At 40.1% G+C, this 18,650-nt stretch overlaps 2 protein-coding genes across 5 annotated transcripts in view; one reads left to right on the forward strand and one right to left on the reverse strand.

Moving 5' to 3' along the window:
* Positions 1 to 352: 352 nt before the first annotated feature.
* Positions 353 to 16,747, reverse strand: mettl4 (methyltransferase 4, N6-adenosine). Its single transcript, XM_026179832.1, has 8 exons — positions 16,460 to 16,747; positions 13,193 to 13,258; positions 11,595 to 11,955; positions 11,239 to 11,308; positions 10,265 to 10,439; positions 10,053 to 10,159; positions 9,003 to 9,094; positions 353 to 1,884 (listed from the first exon to the last, which is right to left on the reverse strand). Exons 1-8 carry the CDS (start codon positions 16,688 to 16,690, stop codon positions 1,667 to 1,669), a joined length of 1,320 nt encoding a protein of 439 aa, XP_026035617.1. The 5' UTR covers positions 16,691 to 16,747; the 3' UTR covers positions 353 to 1,666.
* A 122-nt stretch (positions 16,748 to 16,869) lies between these two features.
* The window catches only part of smchd1 (structural maintenance of chromosomes flexible hinge domain containing 1), a 39,440-nt gene continuing 37,659 nt past the window's right edge, over positions 16,870 to 18,650 (forward strand). For 2 of the 4 annotated variants that reach the window (XM_026179823.1, XM_026179824.1), the window contains exon 1: positions 16,870 to 17,239. In XM_026179823.1, the coding sequence (XP_026035608.1) occupies positions 17,075 to 17,239 (165 nt within the window). In that variant the 5' untranslated portion in view covers positions 16,870 to 17,074. The remainder of the gene's footprint in view (positions 17,240 to 18,650) is intronic. The other 2 variants (XM_026179826.1, XM_026179827.1) reach the window with 1 other exon arrangement.

Genomic DNA, 18,650 nt, shown 5'->3' on the forward strand with positions numbered 1-18,650 from the left:
CAAGTTATTATCTAATGAGCAGATCTGGGATAATCTTCCTTTGTCATGCTTAAAATGACCAAAATGTGCAAAATGTTTAAGTTAATTGGTTAATATTTTTTGACTAAGACCTGAAAGGAGTGACTGAACTTATAAAGTCATGAGCAAAGAGGGAAACGGGGCTGTTTTTTACATAGATTTCTATAGGACCAGAGCAGGGTGTCGAACTCCAGACCTCGAGGGCCAGTGTCCTGCAGGATTTAGATCTCACTCTGGGTCAACAAACCTGAATCAAATGATTAGTTCATTACCAGGCTTCTGGAGAACTTCGAGACATGTTAAGGAGGTCATTTAGCCATTTAAATCAGCTGTGTTGGAGCAAGGATGCATCTAACCTGTAGGACACTGGCCCTCGAGGCCTGGCGTTCCCCCAGGGTGGATGTGAAAACAATGCAGGGTCAAAGCATTTCGATGCTGACATCACTTTTCAGATCTGAAAGCTAATTCTATGTTTTCTATCTGTTCATGCACCAAAACTAAGTCAGTTCCCATATAATCCCACGTTGTACAAAACCTTAAATGCCCAACTTTACAAGGTAAATAGGCACTTTAACAACGTAATATAAAAACTGGCTTTGGTCACTATAGTTAATGGCTACCATACTTGGCAATACTCAACATGTACCTGCACCATCGATTCATCCCATCTTCAAAATCAGCACTTCACCCTCTTATTCAAATATGCAAATATCCGAACATGCTCACTTCTATTACTCACTTCAATCTATTAAAATGTTAAGATCCACAAAACAGGACTTCACAAATAAATGGATGATGCCACTGTGACATACAGTGTAAGGAATACACTAATGTGCCCGTGTGTGTTATAGACTCAAAGGTAGAGAACTTGACAAGGTGATGTATACGTAATCCTGCAGAAGACACGGTCTGGCTTCATTAGCTGTGATGTGCACGCTGCTGCAGTGGCCATAACTCATCCTGATCTGTCTCAAAGACAGCGGCGTTCATCCAAATGCAGACACCAACAAACTCATTAGAGAGTCAACAGGAAAAGGCAGGTTAGCTGGTTAGAAGTGTGACATGGGACGAGTTCATCTTTCATTGAAAAATGAGGAAGGATTCAGCGACAAATGATCCAATGATAGAACCGGTTGCCGTTGACAGGGCAAAAGGCAGAGTGAAGGAGACATCAGTGGCTTGTTCGTGTGAAAAACTTTAAAGGATAAGCAACCCAGCATGCATTCACTATGAAAGTGTTTCTTCTTTGAAATTCAGCTCAAAACAGCATAAAATAAGTAAAAATAGAAATACTTTGATCATCCTTAAGACGCACAATGTGCCAAACATTACTAAAAAGGCAAATAAAAAAAACAAAAGTGTTGTTTATCTGATTGCAGCGTGGGAAGCTGGGTTCAAAACAGCTGCACTGAAAAGCACTTTCATCTCTCCAGCTGCCTCATCAGACTTGTGTTTCGCTACCTTAAAAATGCACACAGACCAAAAAAAAGAAATCAAAGGTCCCACATGCATGACGAGCACAGATCAAAAGAAACTGGTAGAGAAACATTTTGGCGCTGAATCACCGTTAAATACAAACTAAATTACTGATCTAACAGGTGTCAGAGGTCAGTCACAGGCTCACAGTGGAGGGACACCGGTCAGGAGGTCAGGTTTTCCCAGGTGAATCGAACCCTTGTGCTTGTTTTTCTTTGGCTGTGCAGTCATCCTCAGCTTCTGCTTTTTCATCTACAGGTGTCAAATTGAAATAGCTAACGTGCTGGAATTTGAGCACTTCATTGCCCCAGCTGGTCCATCCTGGTTGAAGACTTCTTGCAAACAGCTCCAAGCACTTGGCGTCAGCTCCAATGTATGGCTTCAGTACCTCTGTGAAGGGAAAGCAATGAGGGAGAGTTATTATTGCATATTATAAGGCTTTCGGTGTCTGCCCTGTTATTTACAGTCCTCACTGTGCAAACTGGAAAATACTCCTTTCATATTTCACCTGGAGATCTAACAAACCTGAAGTTTCACACCTATGATGTGAAACCTAAACTAAACAATCTCGCCTACCAGCCTACATATCTCTGCTATAGTATGTACAGCATCACAATTACATGTGGCCAAAATTACAAAAGACAACACACAACTTTAATGTCAGCTGAAATACGTCAAAACACACTCACATGGCAACTTCTACCACTTCCAAACAATAGGGTAGTGTTGTATTTGCTGAGAGGCTACAGCCTCCCGAACAGAGCTTTCTCAAAGGTGAACTCTGACCTACGAATGCGTAAAGCCAGTCTGAGATCGTAGTAGGAAATGCATGTTTGAAAGCATCCATTGTATGGGACTGAGGAGAAGTGAGGGGAAAGTGGAGATGTGGCGATACCGCTTTATCCCTCAACATGAAATACTGTGCGTAAGTGTTGAGCCATCCCTCATTTCTTTAGATTTTTCTAGGAAAACGGGAAAAAAGTATATAAAGTAAAACAGTGTACAATTTGAACCAGTTTAAAAGTCTTGAACACAGCATGACCTCTGTCAGATAAACTTTCTTGTAATTTGTAGCTAGTCTTCAAGAATAATTCTCCAGGTTTCTCTGAAGGACATTCAAATCTCTTCTTTGGATCTTGGCTGCCTTTTGTTCCATTCAAAATCCAACATTACTTGTCTTTGTTCATAGTTCCATCAATTTTGACAAGATCAGCAACACCACTGTTTGAAACGCAGCTCTCTCCTGATCTCCTCCTTACAATGACTTAATCCAAATATTTCAAATGCGGATTCATCGCTGAAACCTGTTGCCACTGAATTTCATCCCAGCTTTTGCGTAATTATCTTTACAGGTTTTCTTATATACCTCTCTTACAACAAGCCAGTATGTCAGCACACACATGCCTGTAGCAAGACACTTAGTACTTAAAATTAAAGCTTCAGTGGCTCTTGAGTTCCCTATATTTAAAATATATTACCTTCAATTTACTATAAAAGGATGTGACAAGCTGTAAACCTTGTGTCTTTGCCTCTCTACATGGTGGCTGTGGTGAAGTGGATTTGAACCTAGCTCCTCCAGTCAAATGTCCTAACACAAGCTACAGAACCCACATGACTTCCTATGGATCCATCAGTGTGCAGATGTGAGCCATTGACAAAAGAGCTCAAATTTGAAAACTTCTACATTCTACATGAGTTCAATGATATATGAATTAGCCAGTATAACCCATTGTTATCAGTGCTATTGATTATGTTAGCTGTTAATGTCTATTATAATCAGGAAATGTTGGATTATGTAAAACGACTTTAGTGGTTGTGTGAGAAGAACATGTAAATCTCATACTGACTAAACTCATTGATTTTAAAATGGTTGCTTTAAAGATGGAAACCAAGTCTGTGGCCACCACCTTTAAAAAATAGCAAGAAAAAGTCAGTCAATTCACATTAATTCACTTCACCTATCACCATGACCCTGCTAACTGCATTTCTTTGGACTGTGGAGGAAACTGGAGTAAGTACCCAGACAGAAATCATGGAAACACAGGGGAAACATGCCAACGCCATGCAGAAAGGCCCCACCCAGATGTTAGACTCAAACCTCCTTGCTGTGAGGCAACAGTGCTAATTACTGCCCAGCATCGTAGATCATAGAAGTTGATGGTTTTGCACCTCAACCTTCACACTGTCAACTATGGTTACGAACTCTGAGTAGGGACCAAAAGAATGAAACAATCGGTACAAGTGGCAGAAATTAGCTTTCTCTGAAGAGTGGCTGGCCTCTCGCTTAAGAGATAGGGTGAGGAGTTCAGTCATTTGGGAGGAGCTCACAGAAGAGCTGCTACTCCTTCACATCAAAAGGAGCCAAATGAGATGATAAGGGCATCTGATTAGACACTTCCTAGGTGAGGTGTTTTCAGCATATTCTACTGGTAGAAGGCTCCGGGGTAGACCCAGGACCCGCTGAAGAATTATGTCTCTGGACTGGTTTGAGAAAGCCTCGGTGGCCACTCGGTGGATAAGCTGGAGGAGGTGGCCAGTAAGAGGGAGGTTTGGGTGTCTCCACTTAGAATGCTGCTGTTTCCATGACGCAACTCAAGATAAACAGTGATGGATGGATGGAGGACAATTTTTTCTAGCCACGTGAATATTTCCATCCATTTTCACTCTGGTGTGCTTTGTAATATATAAATAAAGTTATGAAAATATGTACATAATCATTTTAATATTGACATTTCTTTTATACCCCAAACTGTTTTTTACCTCAACTAAATGAAACAGTGAGTAAAAGTAAGTCCAAACAATGCATCTCAAACAGCTGACTTATACCACCACCACTCTTTCTTATGAAGACTCTCGGTGCTGTTTTAAAGGGTAAATAGTTTAACCACTGAACAATGAGGCGTTCTTCTCAGTGAGCCCACTGGCTGGTATTAGACAGAACCTACTAGAGACATCTATAGGGCCTATAAGAGATGTTCAGCTGGGTAACAACTTCTAAATTGAGTGCATTTAATAGGATATTTCAAAAGAAGTTCATTTTTTCTAATGTTTTGCACTTAATTTACACGTATATGTCACTGTTACATTAATGTAAACTAGTGCTTTTCTGTGTGATTGAAAAATCAAAACTTTGCCTGTTTCCCTGTAATAGGCAGAGGACAGAGCTGGCAGTTTCCCAGCTCCTTCACGCCATAGCACTGATTTTTCTGTGTGGAGACTGCCAGTGACCTTGGCTCTATAAGGAATGATATTCCAGGAGAGGCACACCTGACAGATACGTATCACTTCCTCTGCCCCTTTGTTACTCTGTCTGCTCTTGTGCATTCTCAAACCACCCTGACACTTGCCTCAGCCAACACTCACGGAGTTAATGAGCTCAAAAGCCAGATCCCCAAACCGATCCTGCCGAATGTGCTGTCCCGCATTTTTTTCTTCCTATGCACGTCAGAGAGAGAGACAGTCACGGTGAGGAAAGGCCAAACATGCAGCTCTGCAAGTAATTCAGCTCCTATCGGTGACTCAGCTTTCAAAGTTGAATACAGAATAAAAGGTCTAATTATCCTACCTTTAAAATGGGACAGTGTATCAAACTTCTGCCAAGAATAACCCGAGGCAAAGGAAGGTGTTATTTCACTTCTCTCCTGACACTTTCGCTGTTAGATATTCTTCCTTGCAGACTTCCCAAATCCTCATCAGGATTAACCAAGCAAAACCAAACTGATTCTTCTTCATTAGCTCCCTTACATTGTAACAACTAATGTCCTTGGTCTCCATTATGATTCCTCAATATGCTGTTCAGCCACACTGTGTTTATATTCTACTTATTTATGAATAAAATATCATCAACATAATCATGGAATTGACTACTATTAAGATATTAATTTCAGATATTAATTTGTGGCATCCCACTGGGTTTGGCTTTGGAACCGTGTTGCTTTTTATTCATATATTGATACATAATTGCAAGAAAATACATAATAACATAAAAAAAAGTTACTAACAGATATTTTTTCCATTTGTTTTTACTACACCCAATTAAATAACTAGTGTCTTGACACAAAGTGCTATAAGTTAGACTATTTTTATGTCCGTTACCAACAAGAAGCTGTTCCCTATTGTTACATTGTTTCTAAAGAAGATAAGAATTGAATCCAAACCCTTCATTTCAAGCATGTTTTTAACAAGTTTCATTTATGTGTCATCTGTGTTGCCGACGATGTAGCCAAGCATACACTGACCAGACACCTTGCTACTACAATGGAGCCCTTTTTACTTCAGCGCTGGCTGAATTCTTTGTGGCACAGATTCAACAAGAAGCTTTTGATTTTGGTCCATATTGACATGACAACATCACACAGCAGCTGCACAATTTGTTGACCTGATGTGAATCTCCTGTTCCACCTCATCCCAAAGTTGCTCTGTTGGATTGATATCTGAGAATGTGGAGGCCTTTTACTTACAGTGAACTCAGTGTCGTGTTCAATTTGAGATGATTTGAGCTTTGTGATATGGCACAATATCCTGCTGGAAGCAGCAATCAGGGGATGGGTAATCTCTAGTCATAAAGGGACGGACACGGTCAGCAAAAACACAGCAGTAGGCAGCAGTAGGCCCCTTAATACCAATGCACAGTTGCTATTAAGGGGCCTAAAATGTGCCAGGAAAATATTCCCCATACATTTACAGCACCACCATGACCTGTAATGTTCATACAAGGCAGGATGGATCCATGCCATCGTATTGTTTAAGCCAAATTCTGACCCTACCGTGTGAATGTTGCAGCAAAAGTCATAACTCATCAAACCAAGCAACGTTTTTCCAATCTTCTATTTTCTGATTTTGATGAGCCCGTGTGAACTGTAGCCTCAGTTTCCTGTTCTTAGATGACAGCAGTGACACTCCTCTGACCTCTGGTATCAACAAGGCATTTTCACCCAGAGAGCTGCCACTCATTGGATATGTTCTGTTTTTCGTACCATTCTCTTTAAAACCTAGAGATGGTTGTGTGGAAAAATCCCAGTAAATCAGCAGTTTCTGAAATACTCAGACCAACATCAATCCCACGATCAAAGTCACTTTAAATGATTTTTCTTCTCTATTCTGCTGCTCAGTTTGAACTTCAGCAGGTCGTCTTGACCATGTCTACATGCATAAAATACATTGAGTTGTTACTATATGACCTGTTGATTTGATATTTGCATTAACACGTAGTTAGCTGAAAATGGCACATGCGCAGTAAGGTGATTCCACTAGTAATATTAGAGCCCAAAATTTAGTATGATCCATAAAGAGTAATACGTTAAACGCAGTAGCTTTCGTATCTGTCACTCCCTGGTTGTGACAGTTGGTGACAAGCAGGTGAAGAGTCGTTTATTTCCCCTTAAGTAAAAAAGCAAAAGAAGAGCAAATATTTGACTCCAAATTAAAGACCAGCGCTCCCCTGTATCTCCTGGTTGTAATCTCCTGATATTTAAGGTGCGTTTGCAAACATGTTTGCTTTACCAGCTGTATGAAGTTGCCATCTGCCATAACCAAATGAAAAAAAGCACATTTTATTAACATGTAAGCTCATCCATGTAAATATTCTGTACTGAAAAACAGAGACAGCAGCATGTTTACGTGATGTACTTCAGGTTCACAGCCTCGCAGAGCTAAAAAAAACTATGCAAAATGTCACACAGATTGCTCTCAGTGAGCCACACCCCAATTTAAAGCAATTTGATAACACAACTGGTAGTGTGCCTTTTCTTGAATATTAGGCACAGCTACTAAGGTGCCAATTAAAATCCCAAATTGGGAAGGGATTCTCATAAGTTTAGAAATTGCAGGGGGGCCTAATTAATAAAAAACACATGTCTTGTCTTTCAGAGAAGCTCGAACCATTTTTTTTCTGCAGTGTGACCATCTGGCAAAGACGTTTTGTACCCATAGCGGAGTAATGGTGTCCCTTATCTCTCCATAGCAACCAAGTATGTCAGTGATATGAGCCTCATCTGAGTCGGGGAACAGAAGTGGGTCAGACTTTCTCAACACGCTATCAAGGCTGCTCACATGCTGACATGCTACATGAAAGAAAAAGTACAGCAGAATTACCGGGGTGACATTTTGAACTGAAAAAAAAGAGGAAGCTCAGGTTGGTTAATACCAAAGGTGTTGAGATTTCTAGCAGTTGCATAATCTATTGTAGGTGTGAAGAAAAGGAAAAACTCATCCCTTAAGCCTCTAGGTGTTAACTTATCATCTCAAATGGCTAAATGAAAAGAAATTATCTGCTTTGGTTGGCATCTCCGCAAGAGTTGGCAAAACCTTTCCCAAGATTTCACTACACATTGCACCATCACATCTGAGACACACCCACATCCAACGGCGCTTTCACACCTCGTGTAGAATAACAGAGCGTGCATAGCAGCTAGAGTTGTAACACAGCGTAGATGCTGCTCATTCTGGTCATTTAGTAGTACTACTTTGTATGCAATGCAGTAGAAAAAAATGCAACACATTTTCTATATGCGGTCAACATTTTTTAAAGTATAACTAGATCTATGATTGGTGTTTTTCCAAGTTCATATATTCCAAGTTATAAAAATCCTCCACAGCAGCAAATAACAAACAAACCAATTCTGATTAAACCTGCTGAGAGGCTTTGCCACAAACACAGAATCACACATGTAGACAGAACACAAATTGTATCCTAATCTGCTTAATCTCTATGGCATCACAGATTCGCAAAAGCAATCATTATGATTTAAATCTTTATTTTCACAATACTGAACTAGTGCCATGAGACAGAGGCGTTTCTGTGCTGCTGAGAGGGCGCCAGCAAACACTGGCCGTGTTTTGCTCTCCATACTGCACAATAATAAATCGCGTTCCCCTGAGAGGGAGTGAGATGACGTCAAGCCTCTCTTTTTCATAGTCTCTGCATATTCATTGTCAAGGTCTTACATTGATTCTAAGAAGCAGAGTGGATGCTGGAATCAAGGTTTAACCCAATCAGTGCAAACAGGACAAAACTGAAATGTGAGCAGTAGAAGTGCCCGCTCTGACGAGCCAGTCCTGTCAGAGGTTGATGATTTAATGAATTTAAGTGTAGTTATGAGCTGAAGCAGTATTTTCTCCTCCAATCTGCAGACATTTTGAAAAGACCAAAGTTTTTTCGCAGTGGATAACAAATTCATTCATAAAATTGTGTGGCTGTAAAAGTAAAGTGATGAATCTGTAGTTAATTCTCTTCCTTTACAAAAAAAACCACATTGTGGGTGTTTTAAATTCAAGAGCTGCAATTACTGCTATTAACAACAGGATGTTCTATTTCATACATGAACTGAAGAATATACTGAAGAATATACTGACGAAGCGACGTACACACACACACACACACACACACACACACTTGTGATAGCAGAATTCAGAGCTTATCACTCAAGTTGTGTATCAAGGTAACGATCATTGATGTGACACTATTGCCCTCTGGTGGCAAAGACACTACACTGTACTTGAATATTCACCTGACAGCGAAGGCTTCTGAGAGTGCAGAGCTGATGGGACACTGACAATCAAACGCTGATCCTCCACAGGCACCTCTGATGTCTCTGAGGGGCTGAAAGAGGGTACACAAGTCTGTCAGCATAAATATGATTTGGAAAGCTGAAGAAATAAAGGAGGCCATCTATGCGAACAACCGTCACTGAACAGAGGTGGTGGCTTACAACACCAGCTATCATCTCCTCCCAGGCATTTCAACCCCCACTCACACCTTGCCTCAGGTGACCTAGATAGTTCACCTGATCGTGGTGTGGGACAATGTCTTACAGAGGTTTCACACCTTTTAAATTCCAGAGCTGCTGTTGCCTTGAATAATATCAAGATGTTACATTTGATACATGCAAACCTGAAGAAGTGATATACTTAGACATTGCTTTAACACCTGTGATAGCTTACCATATAACTTCAGGGATAAATCCTCCTGCTATCAGCCACCTACAGTGCAGCATGATGGTGGAGAGGAACAATGTCTTACAGAGGTTTCACACCTTAGTCTTGATGGCGGTAATGACCACGCCTTTTTTCACACTTTGGTTCATGCGACACCTTTAGTGTGTCTGCGACCCTCAGAACCACGTCCAAGGGGACAAACTCCACTAAGGGTCAAATACCTTGGACTCTCCATCAGTTTGGAGCTGAAAAAAACTCTTGGATGAGAAGGAAAATGTGTTCAAGGGTCTAAAAAAGTAATTCTGCTCTCCTTCAAACACTCAACACTACCATGACCTGGATGACTGAGAAACTATGATTTATATATCCAGTCCTGCAAAAGTCTTGAGTCAGTCCTCATTTCTCCATATTATGGTCTGATGAAATGAAGAAGAAGTTGCCTGAGGAGCTATTCCTGAGGATTAGAACTGACAAGAAAGCTCATCTAAGAGCTTATCTTTTCAAGCTCGTTAGAATTGTACAAACTCAGTTTTTGCCTCATACACTCTATTTTGCTTTATGTTTTCACACATTTTTGCACGGTACAATATGGAATTTAAAGATGAAACTCAAACATTTCACACCTCTCTGAGATATCAGCAGAGCAACGATATCGGCCCAGGACAAAGACTTCATATGGTTTCTTGTGTGGTGAGTCTAGCGGAAACACAAATTGCCCAAATGTGGTGACCTGAGGAGAAATAGCATCGTCTTAAAAACACTTGGATTGACATTAGCAGGTAATGCTTCCAGTTCTTAAACAATTAATCGGTTGAAAGTTCTGTATTATCTGTACCTTGACCCAGAACCATTCAGCCACAACTTCTACGCCCCAATGTGGATACAGCTCATCACGGACAAAACGCAGGTGGCTTGGCCGGTTTGTCACCCAGGTCACCACTAAACAGTTTGGAGATGCCAGCAGGGGAATAGGGAGCCGCTTTAGCTGGGATGAGGGCAACGAGCCGTATCTTCAGTGAGAAAATTGATATAGTCAGTGTAAATTTCTCAACTGTGGGATAATAAAGGTTTATTCTATTCTATTCTAAATACAATGCCCATTACTTTTCTTTATTTTCTAGCCATTTTCGCTTCTTCAACCAGTTTTTGTCTGGTGCCACCATCAGGCTGAAATCTGAAGATTCAGAGTGATTAACCTTTACAAGTTTAATGAGTTATGTGAACTTTTCAGGTCATGTTTTTTGCAAATTTAGTGAGAAAGCTTCACATTTGCTGTATGCACAAACAGTTTTGGTTCACAGATGATACATTTTTCTGACTCTAGTGATTGAATGACTTCTTCTTTATAATCACTGTGAGTAATTTTGATAGAAATGTATAAAAAGGATTAGCTGGATTGTCAGGACATTTGTTATGCATTAGGCATCTCATGTTGCCGTGATTATTAATTCTTATAATGCTGATATTTCCTTACGTTATGGCTTTAGGCAGCTTTTTTCTTAGAGGACACTGAATGCTTTGAGCTCTTGAGGCCTCAAAATCCTTTACATAAAACAGACTGGGATGAAAATATCTCTTTGATTAATATCCATGGTAACACCATAATATTTTACAGTACGGGGACATGTGCAAACATAACTATAAACCACTGGACTTTATCAGTTTCTTTTCTTAGAAGCTCTCTTATTTGTTCTTCTTATTCACCCTGCTTTATATGCTCTTGTAACATGTAAATTTCATACCCAGAAATCTATAAAGTTTTATCCTCTTTTGCTTCAGTCCTCCAAAAGTACTTGAATACTGAATTACCTGCGACTTCTTTTCACAGACTTGTTTTCCCATGGTGGATCCATAACGATTAGGTCGAACCTTGTTCCGTCTGTGTGAGAAACAAGCAAAGAATGTCAGGCTGTGAAACAACAAACAAGATCTCTCTTGAGACGATGAGAAATTACACTGAGCCATACCACAGTTATTTACAACACTTAAGTTCAGGGAAGAGTCCCCGTGTTTTTGCCTCACACAAAGATAAACTTTTGCCTTTCAAATAATGGTATCACAAGCACACAGAATTGTAAGGCTTTAAAAAAAAACTTTTTAATAACCTTTGTTTCAGTTAACATTTCTTTCTAGTTCACATGCACTGCTCCCAGTGTTTTACTCACAGTGGACTAATGGTTGTATCCTCGTGAAATCAGACAGCAGGAAAGCCGTGTGGGGGGGTATTACATACTCCTCTCCCATCACCGTAACCACGGTAGCCCAGTCCGCCTTGTTCTCTGTCACCTGAGAGAACAAGTCGACGTGAGACGTACAGCCATCCTCGCCAACAAGTAACTGAGCGCCCCGTTCCTGCTCCTCATCCTCCACCAGAGGGAGATCTTTAGCCATTTCACAAAGAGCAGCGAGGTTGCACTCCTGTGAAGGAAGAGGCTCTTTGTCCACGTTTGTCTGTCCATTCAGATAGCCGAGCGGTTGTGCAGAATCCACCAAGTACTTGGTTCCCTCCAGAATAACAGACTTTATCTGCGTCATGGCACATAACAGAGATTATTTAGTCTGAATACTAAACCAGCTTCTTACCTCTAATATTTTAAACTTGGATGAATGCACAATAACTTGAAACAAAGCTCCACTGATTGAAAGTGTTGGGGATAAAAGTCAATGCAGCAGTTGTAGAGATGTTGTCTTTTAATTATTTTATAATGCCTCAAAAATGGACATCTTACAAAAGTGCATACTTATTAATCTTTCAATTTAGTTGTTCTCAGTCCCATCACCATAGATGGATCAAATGAAGCACCTTTAGTCTGCCTTTAAAAACATTTGTAAAAGGAGGGGTCGTCCTAAAGAGCTCCCTGAATTTGGGCGTGCTGATGTAATTGGATGTAACTGTTGCAATAGGTCAGCTTGTGAAATGTCTTTCCTCCTACATATTCCACAATCGATTATAAGTGGAAGCAAAGTGGAAGCTTTTAGCAATCACAGCAACTCAGCCACAGAGTGGAAGACCACATAAAGTTACATAGTGAGGTTGCGTAGTGCTGAGGATCATAGTGCATAAAAGTTGCCAACACTCTGCGGACTGAATAACTGCTAGTTCCAAACCTCCTCTGGCATTAACATCAGCACGAAATATGTGGACAAAGAGCTTCAACACTTTGTCCATGTAGTGCTCTTCAGCCCATATCTGTGCACTGGCGTATTGAAATTCTCTAACAATATGACTTTTAACTAAAATGACTTATTTTAAAATGAAAACTCTAATACAAGTATAAATAACGTTTACTTTATCACAAAGTGACATTGTGATGTCATGTTTTGAGTTATAAATCATAACACATTACAATAAAAAGGTCTGTTTCATTGTTATGTTTGTTATGGATGGTGTATTATTGTGTAGATAAAAAACAAATAACACTAAGCCATATATAAATCAGATATTTAAAAGAAGCATTAATGAATAAATTAACAACAATCATACTGCTAATAATCGACTTATATGAATAAAAGTGTGATCTATTACATTGGCTCAAACAGGACGATTCTGTGGATAACTGTATCAGTCAGTTTGACACGTAAGTTTACACTTTGACCACTTTTTCCATAGACTTCTTGTGACTCTGATTATCCCCAATCATTTTTTCTCTTTGTGATGCTTTAACTTCAGTGGGGCAATACAGTCCCTGCAAGAACAACTCTATTGACAGATGACAGATTATATCTTATTTGTAGTTCAGGCTCAGAATAAGTATCAGCCTACCTTCTCGTGAAAGACCAGTGAATCAATTTCCCCTTGGTTGAGTTCATGGTGTTTTCGTTTCCTTTTCTGTAAGTCAAATTGATGAAGTGATAAAGAGTAAGTACAACAAAGAGCAAAATGATCATGGTATTGTTCTTTACAGCTCCAACCAAGCAAGCAGTAGCACCACTGTAATCCACTGTGTCAAACTCTAAAGTAAATTCTACTGATCTGGCATTAAACTGAGCTGACAGAGTTAAGTTTTACATGTCTGTCATTTTAATATTTAAACAAATATCAGTGGTGCTGAAATAAGCAGAATAACTTTGTGCAAGTCTGTTTGCAGATTTTATGTGAGTTAAAATATATCCAATCAGTCTGGATTCTTCATTATTGTAAGTCACCATAAAAGTAGCAGGTATAAAATGCTACTTTTTAAATGTATTTTTCTGCTTCAGTGTCAGGATCCTTGGTTTACTTGCTTGCTCACTGTTGCATGTTACTGGACTGCTTGATAAGAACAACGTGAAAATGCATTAATGTATTAGCAACTCCTGAGCTTTAAGTTCACTATGGTTAAGAGAGTTCCTTATTAACTTTTACAACACATCAGTATTTTATGTCCCACATAACAGAAAACACGATCACGACAATAGAAACCAACCTTTTGGCACAACCAGGTAGGTTTGTTGGGTGTGAACAGGAATGTCCTCAGAGCCTGACATAATGACCACTGACAAAACTGATGTCAGTACTAGTACATGACATAAAACTAGTACTTATGTCATGTGACACATGCCACACTCAACCTCCTTCTTAAAGTGAAGAGTGAAAAAGCTTTCAATAGGAGCTGGCTGTTGAATGGAGGATATATAATATAAGATAGAATGAAATAAGAAATGATCAAGAAACCTTATATGTCTCTCACAAAGATGCCAGATGCCACTGAATGTGGGCTGAGTGGGAAATCTACCCTGTTAAAGAGGAAACTGTGGAAGAGAACCAGTGAGATGTTATCTGCAGAGCTATCCTGCAAAAAAAATAGTAATCCCTGCAGCAGATGATCCTGCCAGGTGAATGTCAACATGCTACAGGTGCTGTAGGCGAACTGTTTGACAGCTGAGTATCTTTTTGGTCTTAAAAGTGCTTATTGTCAAGTGCCTTTTGGTATTGCAGGTATGGCTTGTGCTTATGTGTTGAATTACATTGCATCGGGCTTCTTGGAGCCCCTGGTAGAGGTGACTGTCATGCTGTTACAGACTATTTGTACAACCTGTATAACCATAGTAAGAGCTTTGTTTGCATTGCCAGTGGCAATTCAGATATGAGTCAGTAATTCTATTCATAACTTTTATGGACAGAATTTCCATCAGTTTGGTGACCTCAGGAACACCTTTCTACTTTCTTTAGATTTGTTTCCTCCTTCTTCAACACGCAATGATGTTCGTGTAGGCTGAAAAGTCCTCTCTGCAGGCTCTCAATAGGCAAGTAGCTATACAAACAGACACAACTGAGGTAGCATCAAGTGAGCATTAAATGAAAAAAGGGGGAATTCAATTTCTGGGTTAGGGAGGAATTGCTGCCCCAAGTGAAGGAGTTTAAGTATCTTGGGGAGCAGAAGATAGACAAGACATCACGAACTACAGGAGACCATACCTGCAACTGAGACAAAGACCTGGATGACAAGCTTTGTACTGCAGATTTGAGGGATACATTCATACCCCGCACCCTAAAATACCCCCATCACGACTCTACTATGCCCACCTGAAGATGTGAGCCAGGTCTTCAAGAGACAGAAAACCTGGAAAGCACCAGACACAGAAAGTTTGCATGTGGTTGTTCTAGTTTTGGAGATTCTGTAGCTTGCATCAGGCCCTCCTGTGGGCGCACCTCCTTTAGGATCTGATGAAGATTGTAGTGAAAATGTCTTGATGCATTCTCAATCATCCAGGTAAGTAAATCTCCAAAAGTTGATTCTGTTCATCTGGATGTAGCATTTTCAGTGGGAGAAACGTTTCGTCACTCATCCAAGTGACTTCTTCAGTCTCAGCTGACTGCAGGTTTCCCCAATCGTATAAACAGTACATTTGCATAATGACTGAAACCAGCCCACCGAAGGAACAATGGCCTGGAAGGTGAGTTCCTTAATCTTAATTATGAAAATTCTGATGACCATTGATCAACAACCACTGATCAGTCAGCTGAGACTGAAGAAGTCACCTGGATGAGTGATGAAACATTTCTCCCACTGAAAACGCTACGTTCAGATGAACAGAATCAACTTTTGGAAATTGGAGTGAAAATAAGAGCCAGTTGATCACCACAGGTTTAAGGGGGACATAGGGGATTATGTCTCCCCTGCTAATATGCTAATATCACATTACTGTGTTTCATTAGCCTATCAAACCACATTAGAATACATTGTTATATTTTATCTCCATGTGGTCTGTCTTGAGGCTATGTGACAGAGTGCAATTGGACTCCATAAGTATTAAACCAGGCGTGTCCCAATAGATGGCAAAAACAAGACATATCTGAATGTGTCTGAAAAGGTGGTCTTAAAAGCCGTTAGAAAAGCAAAACAAGTAGTGGGCCCTGAAAATGGCAAAAACAAGAATATGTGTCCTGTCTATATGTGTGTGTGCGTTAATTGACTTCTTCAAAACTTCTAAATCGTACAATGGGGCCCATTCATTCCCTTTTCTATGTGCTGTGGTGGAAGTGCAGATATAGTAGTCAGAAGATGACATAATGCAGTCGGGGTTACTCCAGGCGCATGGGTAACTAAACTTTCACATCCATCACTCTTGGTTGTTGTTGGTTTTGGCACAAAGTGGGACTCTTACTACCGCAAAAACCAGAAGTCCCTGACAATTATAACAAGTAAATATTATTTATTACTTATTTAGTAATATATATAACAGTAAAGTGTAAAGTAAAGTAAAGTGTAAAGTGTCACTAACCTTTTAGTAAAACAACAACCACAACAACAACAATAAATAAATAAATAACATTAAAATTTAAATATTTATGCTTTCCCTCATGCCTTATGCACTATATCAACAGATATTTCATGTTTCATTAAAAGGTGTATACTCCTCGTCGTTATAAAGGCAATTCTATCTTTTTACGTCATAAAAATGTGCAAAACTGCCTTCTAGGAATATATATGAACGATTTATTCCCCCAAACGCATACATATTCTAGAAATTTTGATTTGATTCATGTGGGAATATGAAAAAAACTTGCACTTTCATGCATCACTTGAGAAAATGCAGCAGCATTTACCTTTGAGGGTTTGCATGTTTTTTTCAGGACCTCCGTGTTCCCTGCATCCACATCTGCTCTGTTATTCTCGTTATAGTAGCTCTTAAAAACCTGGAAGCACTGCCTTTTGAAACTACACTTCAGAGCTGACTTCTGATTCTCTCTCCATCGTATGCACGGCGAATATCCCCGATCGATAAGCGAGCATGAATCCAAAACCCAGCCGAGGCTTCCGTGGAGCACCACGGACATAATTAAAGGGGGTGTTGTTTGAAACCAGACGGGATTTAAGCTCGTGCTTGAGAGCAACCGGACACGTAAGCGCAAACGAGCCTATTTCTTTGAAAATAAAACCGAAACTTGCGCGGCAAAACTCAGTCGTTAACCAACGTAGATCATCGCGGAAGTGGATGACGCAAGTTTTCTGTCCCATATGACGATCCGTAGAAACACCAGCGCTTTACGGATGAAATCGCTACACGAAGGGCAGAGCAGAGGAGTGAGAGGAACGAGTCCCGCGGAAACTACACATACTTTTAATACCAGACCAGACAACGCGGATGTGAGTCTCTCACTCCAGTCTGGACGAGGACGACCGTTCATTTCAGAGTAACGTGAAAAGGCGAAGCGGCGACGATGCTGACTTCTGCCTCCCAGCGTCGGTCTGCAGCAGCTTCCTTGCAGCAGGGAGAGAAGAAAATCCGTGTTTACGACCTCCGTTTAGAAACGGAGGCGAAAACCTGCAAGCCGTTTGAAATTGCTGGTTGGGACTTCAACGACTTTCTCCAAGCTCTGCACAAGGTAATGTCTGCTACCTTGATTTGAGGTCAAGCTATAAGGGCGAGGTCAGAAAGTTCTTACATACATTTTCATGGCACTTAGAGCCCAAATGATTGGTTGGCCTACTGCCAGTGTATCAGCCAGCACCATCTTATCATAGGTGTATGCATATGAAGGAATTAATGTCGGTAAAAAGATGGATTTGGAAACATTGTCACCGGTTTGTCCATCATAAAGACGAGACCGTTATAATTTAGCTGTAAAAAGAACCTCTCCTGTGGAATTCATTGCTGAAACAAAGCGTGTAAACACATACAACATACCTGTAGAGCGTGTAAACAGCCACAAAATGACCCGATTTATGATGCTTTAGAACTGGAGTGCAAGTGTCCTGCAAGGTAGTTCTGTTATTCTGTCCGCAGAATTAAGACTGCAGGCTAGAATAATAGAAACACTTCTCTGTGTAATGTTGTGCAGAAGCAGAACTGTTCTTTGTAGATGATATTAGTGTCAGATTTTAGGAGGTAGCCAAAGAACATCTGTTATTGGTGCAGTGGTTCATATTCTGTATGTAGAAAACCGAAATAGAAACTGATTTTGGTACCTGCCACAGGGGGTTTGGCCTTCCTCCAAAGGGACATGAGGACTCTGATTTTCAAAGACTTTTAACTAGATCCCCACTGATATTTCACACTGATACCAATACTGGTGATCTAAAAATCCGATATTCCAGTGTGTCATTGTGTATTCTGCTGTTTTGTTTTGTTTTCCAAATAAACGAAAGGGAAGCTAAAGTGCCCTCTGGTGGAAAGCAACTTACGCAATGTAAACATGTTTGAACATGATTGAAGGGTGCTTCTTTACTTTTTAATTTTCATTATCAGCTGTCAATTTTAAACCAGGAAAAACTATGAAAATTATATACAGTAAGTAAGAGTTATGTTCATAGGAGCCCTTTGTTTCAATAACAAACACATCTGCAACATGTTTGCAAACTTATTTGGATGTTAGTATTACTGGCAGACACTACTGAGAGTTCTGTAAGTAGGGATGGGTATCGTTTAGGTTTTATCCGATACCAGTACCAAACCGGTACTTTTGAAACGGTGCCGGTGCTTAAATGGTGCTCGAACCGGTGCTTAAAGAATGGAGAACACAAAATTGGTCCAAAAACCTCTCATGTTCAGCTGTTTTTTTGTAAAAAAATAACAATGTTAGCCTTTTCTGCAGCTATAGGGGATTTATGGCATCACTCTTGGCTGGAAGTAGTGCTTAATCAATGGAAAACACAAACTTTGTCCAAAAACCTCTCATGTTTAGCTGTTTTCCACTTTTTCTTTGGTGATTTTAGCTTTTTTGGCCAGGGTGAAGGGAGTATCTGCCATCAAACAAGAAGACAGCCTCATGTAACTATGATGCCTGTTTGCTAGTT

The sequence above is a fragment of the Astatotilapia calliptera genome, chromosome 9, assembly GCF_900246225.1.
Source record: "Astatotilapia calliptera chromosome 9, fAstCal1.2, whole genome shotgun sequence".
In the NCBI taxonomy this organism is placed as follows: Eukaryota; Metazoa; Chordata; class Actinopteri; order Cichliformes; family Cichlidae; genus Astatotilapia; species Astatotilapia calliptera.